The sequence below is a fragment of the Equus asinus genome, chromosome 5 (assembly GCF_041296235.1).
Source record: "Equus asinus isolate D_3611 breed Donkey chromosome 5, EquAss-T2T_v2, whole genome shotgun sequence".
NCBI lineage: Eukaryota > Metazoa > Chordata > Mammalia > Perissodactyla > Equidae > Equus > Equus asinus.
This window is the reverse complement of record NC_091794.1, coordinates 112,886,804-112,897,327: the sequence shown is the minus strand read 5'-3', so window position 1 is coordinate 112,897,327 and position 10,524 is coordinate 112,886,804. Positions and strand designations below refer to the sequence as shown.

General features: G+C 60.8%; 1 protein-coding gene across 2 annotated transcripts in view; it reads left to right on the top strand.

The window, feature by feature from the left end:
• The first annotated feature begins 248 nt into the window (after nt 1–248).
• The window catches only part of SKI (SKI proto-oncogene), a 78,275-nt gene continuing 67,999 nt past the window's right edge, over nt 249–10,524 (top strand). For both annotated transcript variants that reach the window (XM_014863110.3, XM_044769497.2), the window contains exon 1: nt 249–1,493. In XM_014863110.3, the coding sequence (XP_014718596.2) occupies nt 525–1,493 (969 nt within the window). In that variant the 5' untranslated portion in view covers nt 249–524. The remainder of the gene's footprint in view (nt 1,494–10,524) is intronic.

Genomic DNA, 10,524 nt, shown 5'->3' with positions numbered 1-10,524 from the left:
GGTGGGAGGAGCGGGGCGGCGGCGGCGCGCCGCGCGAGGACGGCCCGGCGGGCCCCGCGCCCGCGCCCCCGCTCCTCCCGGGCCCCTCGGCCTCGGCCGCCGCGGCGATTCGCGCCTCGCGGCGCCGGCACCTGCCCGCGCGCCCCCCGCGAGCCCCGGGCCCGCGAGCGTTGGCGTTGGCGTTGGCGGCGCGCGCCGGGGCATGCCCCGCGCCTAGGGCCCGGGGGGCGCGCGGGGGGCGCGCGGGGGGCCCGGGCGGCGGCGGGCGCGGCGCGGGGCGCGTGGATGTGGCGCCGGGCCCGGGCGCCGGCGGGCTCCAGCGGCGGGACCCCTTCGCCCCGCCCGCCTTCCCCTTCGCGCCCCCGGGCGAGGCCGAGGCCGCGGCCGTGATCGGCCGGGAGCCAGCGGCGGGGGGCGGCCGGGGCCGGGGCCGGGGCCGCCGCCGGGGCGCGCGGGGCGGCGGTGGGGGCCGCGGGGGCCCGGGCGCGCGGGAGCGGGAGCGGCCCGGGGAGCAGGAGCGCACCATGGAGGCGGCGGCTGGCGGCCGCGGCGGCTTCCAGCCGCACCCGGGGCTGCAGAAGACGCTGGAGCAGTTCCACCTGAGCTCCATGAGCTCGCTGGGCGGTCCGGCCGCCTTCTCGGCGCGCTGGGCGCAGGAGGCCTACAAGAAGGAGAGCGCCAAGGAGGCGGGCGCGGCCGCGGTGCCCGCGCCGGTGCCCGCAGCCGCGGAGCCGCCGCCCGTGCTGCACCTGCCCGCCATCCAGCCGCCGCCGCCCGTGCTGCCCGGGCCCTTTTTCATGCCGTCCGACCGCTCCACCGAGCGCTGCGAGACCGTGCTGGAGGGGGAGACCATCTCGTGCTTCGTGGTGGGCGGCGAGAAGCGCCTGTGCCTGCCGCAGATCCTCAACTCGGTGCTGCGCGACTTCTCGCTTCAACAGATCAACTCGGTGTGCGACGAGCTGCACATCTACTGCTCGCGCTGCACGGCCGACCAGCTGGAGATCCTCAAAGTCATGGGCATCCTGCCCTTCTCGGCGCCCTCGTGCGGGCTCATCACCAAGACGGACGCCGAGCGCCTGTGCAACGCGCTGCTGTACGGCGGCGCCTACCCGCCGCCCTGCAAGAAGGAGCTGGCCGCCAGTCTGGCGCTGGGCCTGGAGCTCAGCGAGCGCAGCGTGCGCGTGTACCACGAGTGCTTCGGCAAGTGCAAGGGGCTGCTGGTGCCCGAGCTCTACAGCAGCCCGAGCGCCGCCTGCATCCAGTGCCTCGACTGCCGCCTCATGTACCCGCCACACAAGTTCGTGGTGCACTCGCACAAGGCCCTGGAGAACCGGACCTGCCACTGGGGTTTCGACTCGGCCAACTGGCGGGCCTACATCCTGCTGAGCCAGGACTACACGGGCAAGGAGGAACAGACGCGCCTTGGCCGCTGCCTGGATGACGTGAAGGAGAAGTTCGACTACGGCAACAAGTACAAGCGGCGGGTGCCCCGGGTGAGTGTCCCTGTCAGCCTCGGCTGCGGCAGTGGGAGGACACCGGCGAGCTGGGCACCCGGGTCTGGAAGCTGGGGAGGTGGCCCCGGGATGAGCGGGTCCCTGGGAAAGGGTAGGGGGTCCTTCTGGGCCAGGGGCTCTTTCTCACCAGGCTGGGCCCTGTGCTTCTGCCTCCGTGACGTCTCAGGATTTTGTCTTGTTTTGTTTTAGGGACGTTTAGGGTATTGTCAGTGTCCACATCGATGGCCATATAGCCTGGAAGGAAAGCTGTTCTGCCAGACTCCTAGGATAAACTGGCTTGTCCAGTGTGAGGGGGGCCCTGTGGTCTGGGGCCAAGCCTGGTGGGTGGGGAAGCCATTGCCCAGATAGGCCGGGAAGGACGAGCATCAGATGCTCCTGCCCTGAGTCCTGGGAAGTGACGTCCCAGCTGGGCCCAGGCTGGAGCCTCAGGCCCGGGCCTTCCTCGGGGCCCTGAGGAGGTGTCCAGACTGGGTGGGGGCGAAGGGCATGGCCGTTGCCACGGAGCTCCCAGGCTCGCAGGCAGAGGGGTGCCTGCCCGTGCTCCCCAGCAGACAGAACGTGGCGAGGCAGGGCCTGTTTGTGCCTTGAAGTTTTGGGAGACAGACTCAAAAACGAAGCCAGGTGTCCAGGCTGAGGTGGCTGGGGGCCGAGACTCGGCGACTCCAGCTCTGTGCGTTGCCCTGGGCCTGCCAGGGAGTGCATCCCAGAGTCCCCTGTGCGGGGGCGAGGGCCACTTGGCACTGGGCTCGGGGCCTGCTCAGTGTCAGAGTGGCCAACGGCCTGCAGTGTGTTTCGGACGCCGTGTTTCCTTCTCTCCTTGTCTCTGAAGCGCCGAAGGGTGCGGCGGGGAGGGTCGTTGGCTGAGGCTCTGTTGTTGGCCGGCGGAGGATCTTTGTGATGGGCCGGGCAGCCTCGGGCCGCTAGATGCCGAGACCATTCACTGGGGTCCTCACCAACTTTTCATGGCGTCTCTCCCTCCCCGAGTGTCTGTGACTTTCCTTTTAAACATCCAGGCTTATTGAATTGCACACACAGAATGCTGCATTGGCTCAGCTATTCTTGGGAGGCCTAATTAATTCAGCTATTGCATCAAAGTTTTTTTTCTAAATCTGTGAATAGATGCTCCCGCCCGGTTTTCTCTGGGCGCCCCTCCAGTGGAGTGTCAGTGTCTCGGGGAGCGGGGGAGGGGCTGGAGAGTCGGGGCCTGGCGCCTGTTGTGCTTGCAGGGGCTGCGCGTCAGCATGTTTGTGGCGTTGCTGCCCTCGGCTAGGCCGGTGCCCGGGTGACAGCCGTCTGCACGCCTTGTGGCTGGGGTTGGGCAGGAGGGCTGGTCTGAGTGGGCAGTGTGCGGTGGGGGAGGCTGCTGGTGGGAAAGGCAGACGGCAGATTCCCGGGAGGCTGGCTGGGCCCTCATTTCAGACGGGGGGATGCCTGTGGGTGGCCTGATGGGCGCTCCCTGTGAACTGGGGCCTTTCTGTTTGGGGTGCCTGCCCCCTTGGCAGCCACCGTGGCCTGAGGGAGCCCTGTGTGCACGATTGTGGTGTGCGGGATTGTGGTGGGCTCCAGCAGATGAGCTGGCAGGCGAGGCTGTGGTGGCAGGTCACTTAGCTGGAGAGCGACAGCAGAGGCTCTTGTCTGTCAGGGTGTGTCTGTCTTGTTTGTGTCCGAGTCTGGGTCGTGTGTGTGTTTGTGGTCTTCCTGGGGTTCGCTCTCTGTCACACACCCGGGCCCAGGCTCCCTTGCAGCAGGCCCTGCGGTTCTGGGTGTGGGTGTCTCTTGGCTCAGGGAAGTCCAGGCCCCAGCTCGTGGGCCCAGGCACTGCTTGGGGAGAAGACTGGATGGTCCCTTGAGCCACAGTCATTCCCACAGATGCTCAGTGCTGGCCTTTTTCTTCGGTGCTCTTCTCAGCACTGTTCAAATCTTATTTAGTGATTGAGAGAAAATTTCCCAAGTGGTGGTGATGACGTGCTCCTTGTAAGTGGTTGGGGTCTCCAGGCATAAGTGCCAGTCCAGCCCTGTCCTCACAGTGGTGGCCTCGGCCCACAGTCCGGTGTGCCTCCTTCCAGGCCTTGGCGCCTTCCGGCCGTCTGCTCACATGCCCCCCAGACCTTGCCAGGCCCGCGCCTCCACTCCTGCCTGCTCCTCTGCCTCGGGGGCGCCCTGCCTGCCTGCCTTGTTCCCTGTCCTCCCCCTGGCGTTGTGCTGCCTGGCTTTGGCTGCGCAGGTGGGAGTTCTGGGTGCGCGGTCCCCGTAAGTCTTCCCAGCACAGCCGTGTGCTTGTCTGTCTGCATACCACCATGCATGTCTGCATGTACCGTGTGAGAAGAGGGTCTGACCCTCAGGGCTGGGGGGACCGGTTCTGGAAGGAGCTGCCCCAGTGCTCAGCCTGTCTCTGCCTGCTCCTCCCACTCGTTTCTTGACAGCTCGTTTGTGGGATACGTTTTGGTTTTTTCACTTCTGTTATAGCTTATTTTAATATTTTTGATCTACCGAGGATGAGAACGGAAGGGAACAAAGAACATGCTAGAACTGCTCTTTGTAGGGGACATGGCTGTCTTGGGGCCTCGGGCTCTGGTGAGATGAAGTGAGCTGAAGTGTGTTTGGGTGTTGGGGGGCCAAGGTGTCCCCCCAGTCTTCTGCCAGAAGGACTCAGCGCTTCTCTGATGTCAGTGGTGGGGAGGGGTCGGTAATTTTTGTGGTGCCCCCGATGCACGATTGCCTTCGCTCGCCTGGCTGTGCCTGCGGCCAGGCCACAGTGGTCCTGGTTCTGGGAGTTGCCCCAGTGTGGAATTGAGTGTGGGCCAGGGCTCCAGCTTTGAGCCTGGAAACCCTATGAAGGTGGCGTGTTCTCGGATGCAGGCTAGTGGACTTCCTTGGTGATGCTGCCTAATTTCATGGAAATCCAAAGGAAGTGGTGGGGTGCTGGGAAGCCACCTCTTAGGCCCTTCTGGCTTCTGTCCTTGAGTGTCCTGGAATGGGCCAGCCCGGTTCTAGAACTCCACAGGGCCGCTCCCTCATCCTCACTCTGTCCCTCGCTGGTTGCATGACCTTGAGCAAGTTGCTTAACCTCTCTGTGCCTCAGTTTCCCCCTGTATGAGATGGGTATTGTAGGAAGTCGTGATAGTTGATAATGTTTTATTTTTCTACGGTGTTCAGGTGTCGAGTGTCACAGGTAGGATAGGGACATGTCATTTTTCTGCTGGGAACATGTGACGAGGGGCTGGAACCTCGGAGCCTTCCGCACTGCCGCTCTCCTCTTTTTTTCTCCCTTTTCACCTATATCCCTTTGCCTTGGCTTGTCTAATGACATTTGGACTAACTGGGACTAATTTTTTAGCAGCCCGGCTTGCTGTCAGTCAGAGAGGGGGATGTTGGTGGCGCAGACTTGGTTGCTGCCAGGGCACACCTCCTTGACTAGCAGGACGCCTCCTCTGTGGGGTGACCAGGTGCTTCCCCTTCAGGCCCAGGACGGGGCCCGAGCAGGGTCGTCACTCATGTGCTCAGGAGACAGGCTCCTGGGAACTGCTGCCGTTCTCTTGAATGTCCTGATTCCAGGCTGAAGAGTCTGGGTCGTGTTAGTTTATTCTCCCCCTGTCCTTCAGACACCCAAGTTCTTGGAGGCGTCTTTTCTGTAGAATTGCCCTTGTCGTGTGGGTCGACATGTTTTAGCAGCCCACAGGCTGATGGCCTGTGTGCTGCGTGAGTGTCCACGACTGATTTGTCAGAATTCCTAACGTTGAGATGGTTTTCCCAGTGTCACCTGATGACTTCCTGGTCAGAGAGCAGTGTTTTCTTAAAGCAGGAAGCCAGCCAGGCCCTGAGCCTTGAGGAGGGTTGAGTCTTGCGGTCCCTTTTGGGGAATGACTTTAGGTGCAGAGGCCAGGAGGGGGCTTCTGGCCCAGGGCCCTTCTCTGAGTGGGGTGTGTTTTGCTCTTTTAAGCTGAAATTACTACCAGAAGGAAGGGCATCAGGAATGTACCATGAGGCTGGAATGGACTCTGACTAGCATACTTCTTCCAGGATCCCCTCTTTAATGGGGTGGCTGTGCTCACCCTGATGCCGCCAGGTCTGGGCAGAGATCTAAAGGGTCAACTGTTCCTTTGTCCACTCGTTTTGTTCTAAGTTTTTGTGGGGTTTCGTGGTGATTTCCTTTCTCTAGAGGCTTGGCTGAGAAGGTGGGGTGCTGTCTTGGGTGATGCTCTGAGGTGAGGCTCCTCCATGGGCCCCAGGCCCCCATTCAGAAGGATGGGGTCTATGAATCGGTTTGGTCTCCAGTCAGGCCTCAGAGTGAAGGTCGGGGCTGGGGGTCTTCTTAAATGGGAGGAACGGCAGCTTAGGTGAGGCCTCAGTTTCTCCCCTGTGCCCGTCGTTGGCTGTGTGAGAGCAGGGAGGGTGTGGGAGGCCGACCGGGCGCCCTCGGTCTGTCTGCGGTGAGAGGAGCCACGTTTAGGTGGTTTCCCAAGTGTGGTCCGTCTGTCCATCTGTCGGCTGTCCTGCTAGTTTCCAGGATCCTCCTTTGGAGCTGGGCTGAGCCCCTCGCTTTCTGGGCTTTCCCCAGTGCCAACCTCTCACTTGGAGGCAGCAGGGTCATTGAGTGGCTCTCCTCTCTGCCCCTGCTCCCCTCAGTCAGCATGGGGCTCTGAGAATAGGGTCATTGACTCGAAGTGTCTTGGTTTCTCAACCTCCCTGCAGCCGGTTTGTGTAATGTCTGTCTGAGATGTCGAGCGAGGGCAGACAGGATAGGAGCATGAGGAAGTCTGGCGGAGGGTGATGGAGCCCCGCCCCGGCTCAGCCGAGCGCTGCCCTACATCCCCGCCGCACACCCCCCGGCCTGGCCACTGGGCGCCGGGAGGGCCTGGGGAGGCGGTGCTTCCGGGTCCCTGCGCCCTGGCCGTCTGGCGAGAGGTGTCCGCGGCCAGTGGCTGGACTCTCCGTGGCCCAGAGACTGTTACACAAGCAGCAATAGTGTGTCTCTTTCTAAGGATTGCGAAAGTTAGGGAGGATTTCTCCACTGGAAGAATTAGGCAAGTTTCAACTGAAATGTTTTTAAAAAGTTTCTTTGTTTTGAGTCAAAATACAGAGGCTGAATTATTTCATTAAGATCTGTGAGAGCGGAAGGAGGAGGAGAGTGCCTTCCTTCTTCCAAGGGCCCGTCCCTCCTGCCGGCAGCCACCGGGGAGCCGGCTGGGTGTATTAGGAGGGAGCAGTGGCATGGCCTGGAGACCGTGCCCATCGTTCCCCGCCTGCCTCTAGACTGCGCGCATTTGGTTTTTTAACCTGCTCAGATGTGGGGTGCTGATGAGAGTCGCAAAGAAGGGACAGGAAGTCATTTCCTAGGAATGTGGGGCCATGTGTGGCTCTTCTCTGCTGTGGCCTTGTGTCATCTGAAGCAGGTTTTGGTTGGCGTTGGGTTCGAACCACAGACGATGTCCATGGGAGTGAAGTGGAGTGGGCGACGGGGCACTTGGGGGCCATGTAGTCACTATGTTGTTGGCACGGGCACTACCCAGGCCCTCCAGCCTCTTGCCTGACCTCCTGCTCTTGGAGGTGGGGCCCCCCAGGTAGACCAAGTTCAGTTTGTGCTCAGGATGCACCCTGCTCATTCCCAGGGCGGGAAGGGGAGTGAACAACAGCTCTTAGGCAGCATTTCTGTGACTGGAGGACGGTTCTGGAAGAGCTGTTCTCATAGCTCTGGGACAGCCGCAAGTCAGTTTTGCCGCACTGGACTTAGTGTTTCTCCAGGCAGCATTGCAGGAGAGGCCAGGCCAGGCCAGGTGAGGTGGCCTCCTGGTCATGAAGCCTGGGAGCCGAGGGGGTCCTGGGGGTCCTCCAGCTCTGGGGCTCACCACTGTTTGAGTCTACTTATTTACTAAAGTGAAGGACCCGGACTCGGGTATGAATTTTGGATAAGATGGTGGGGGAGGAGAGTAATGTCTGGAGAAAGGACCAGAGTGGGCGAGACACCTGCTGGGCAGAGGGAGCCCGCTGGTGGTTCACAGGCTTGCTGGTGACATGGCACCTCTTCTTGCAGTGTGTGTCTTGTGTCGTGCTCCGACCTTTGCTTGAAACTCTTGTCCCTTCGGGTAGTCCTCGTGGCCTTTGTGTAGGTGGGAACAGATGGGGGGCTTCAAGAGGGTCTTCATGTGGGCCTAGGAGGCAGCCACAGTTCTGTCTTGGTATCTGGCTTTGTATCTTCTCTGATTTCACCTTTTCAACTTAGGAAGATTCAAAGAATGCCATCGTCTCTTGTTTTTGCAGCTTCAGACAGCAATTCAGGAAGTCTCGGCATGATTCTCTGTGGGCCGCACAGCCTGCAGCCGTCGCCTGCCCTGCAGTCTTAGTTCTCCCTGGAGCCCTTGTTGTGCCGGCCCTGGGGGTTGTGTGTTTTGGTTGTGTTGTGGGCCTCATGGGGGCGGGGGAGGGGGGCTTGGTCATGGCTGGGTCCGCAGTTCCAGGCCTGAAATAAATACTCATTGAATGACTCATGGAGGCATGAAATCACTAATTGTCAAGGTTTATTGGCAGCTCTGCTTTTGATGGCTAGAAAAAGAAAGATTGAGAAACTTTCTTGGGAGTGGGTGTGAGGTCTTTGGGGTGTCACTCGTCCTTACCCTGTGGTATGTCTGAAGAAGGTGGCTCGCTCACGTCTATCTGCGTGGTGGCACTTGGAGCCTGGCTCCACGCTGGACACTTGGCTGTTGCTTGTTGAGCGATGACACCCCCTAGCTTTGGCCCCACCAAACCAGCCTCACCACACCCTGACTTGGCTTCCACTGGGACATTGGCTGGGTACTTTGAAAGAAATACCTCTTGTTGAAAACAGACTTGTCTGCAGGGCCCACTGTGCTGCTTGCTGCAGAGAACTGCGGTGCCGGCTCCTGGGGCTGCTGCGGGAGCGAAGCTGGCGCCGACTGGCCCCCTAGTCACAGATTCCATCTACCCTGAGGGGGATTAGCAAAGGTGCGGGTGCTGGGAGCACAGGTGGTCTGAGAGCGCAGGGCACCAACAGGGCTCTGGCGAGGTCCTTCCCTCCTAACTCTACCCCTGAGCCCACTTGTGCTGTGGTGAGTGGAGGTGACGATCCCATGATGGCAACTCAGCCGTGTCCCCCCAACCCATAGGTCACGACCCCTGTGATGTAGTGGCACAAAGGAATGTAGTGCCACATGGGCTGGGCATGCCAGAAGCACGTTGAGAATATGGGTGGAAGTGGCGGACACATCTTGGGGTGCCCACCAGGTGTCAGTTTCTCCTGTGTGCCTGCACTGGCCTCCCTATGCCCTGGAGGAGCTGTCAGCCGGGCGTTACAGGAGCCATTTGGTTGTGTCTTGGTGTCTGGGGACCTCTCTGGAGCCTGGATCTGGTAACATGGTCTTCTCTGTACCCTATTCTTCTCATCTTGGTGGGGGGCTCCCCCAGCCCCCTCCTGGGCCGTACAGCTTGTTGGGCGTGGGAGTGCATTCCTGGGAGGGCCGAGGGTCCATCCTGCTTCATGTGCAGGAAACAAGCCCCAGTACTGGAGCACCCAAGACATCCCATAGGTGAACACAGCCACGCCTGGCACCAACGTCCGTCAGGTGCCTGACCCCAGTGAGGCTGGCAGCCCAGCTGGCTCTGAGGCAAGTGATGTCTGGATGACCTGAGAGAACCTGTTATGGGGGCCTGTGAGTGGCTGAGCTTTCCTGGGGCCAACATCTCCGTTTCCCTAGGGAGCAGCCCTAGTTTCTCATGCACGGTCCATGTCTGTGTGCTGTCACTTCAGCGTTCCTTTCATGATTCTAGCTTTGTGGCACTGGTTTGTGGCTTAGGCCTGGTGGGTGGGTGAGGTGTCTGTGTGGAAAGCAGCAGTGACAAGCGAGTTGGTGCCAGGCCATGTTCCCCTCCTCACTCCATGTGTGCTCATTTTTCAGACCCGACCTTCTCACTGTCTCTGTGTCTGCAGAGCTGGAGTTTGCTGTGGAGCTGCTTTTGCACCTGGGGCCTGTGGTTCTCGTGGTCCTCCTGCTCGTGGGGCCTGTGGTTCTCGTGGTCCTCCTGCTCGTGGGGCCTGTGGTTCTCGTGGTCCTCCTGCTCGTGGGGCCTGTGGTTCTCGTGGTCCTTCTCCTCGTGGGGCCTGTGGTTCTCGTGGTCCTCCTGCTCGTGGGGCCTGTGGTTCTCGTGGTCCTCCTGCTCGTGGGGCCTGTGGTTCTCGTGGTCCTCCTGCTCGTGGGGCCTGTGGTTCTTGTGGTCCTCCTGCTCGTGGGGCCTGTGGTTCTCATGGTCCTCTGCTTGTGGTGGGACTTGTGGTTCTCGTGGCACTCGTGGCCCTCTGTTTATGGTGCTCTGCTCATGGCGCTCATTGTTCTCATGATTCCCATAGCCCTCTTGCTTGTGGTGGGGCTGTGGTTCTCCCCTTGGCTTCGTGGTTCCACAGAGCCACAGCTGTTGGGGTGCCAATTTGCGCTGTCTGCCCATTACCGTGGACGTGGGCTTCTATTTGCCCGATGTTCTCCTTTTGTATCGATGCACTGCTACACTTAAACCATTAGAACAAGAAGTGACTGTTGCCCCTGCAGACTCCTCTCACCTTGTGTGGGGCTGGGGGTGCCTTATGCAGGGACCCTGCTGGTCCACCTGTGAGGAAAATACCAATTTGGTGGACAACGGTTTGCAGAGTCTTCATATAGACTCTGCACTGAGGGTAACACGCCCCAAACCGTGGCCCTTTTGCCTGCTTGGGCCTCGTGGTGCACGGCCTGGCCCTGAGCAGCCCTGGTCAACCACAGCCTGCCTACCTTGGCGTGGCTGGTGCCTGCCCTCTCCTGTGCCTGAGCATTGGTTGGGCCCCTGGGCACAGGGAACACCCCTTCCCAAGGGTGGCGCCCCAGCCTCATAGTTCCCATCTGGTGGCCCCCGTCCCCAGCTGCAGAGTGAGGCCACATGTGCTGGCTGGACTTGGGCTGGTTCTGGAGGGTGAGCATGGTTGTCTGGATGCTGATGTGTCGCCAACAGTAGGGGGAGTGTGTTTCTT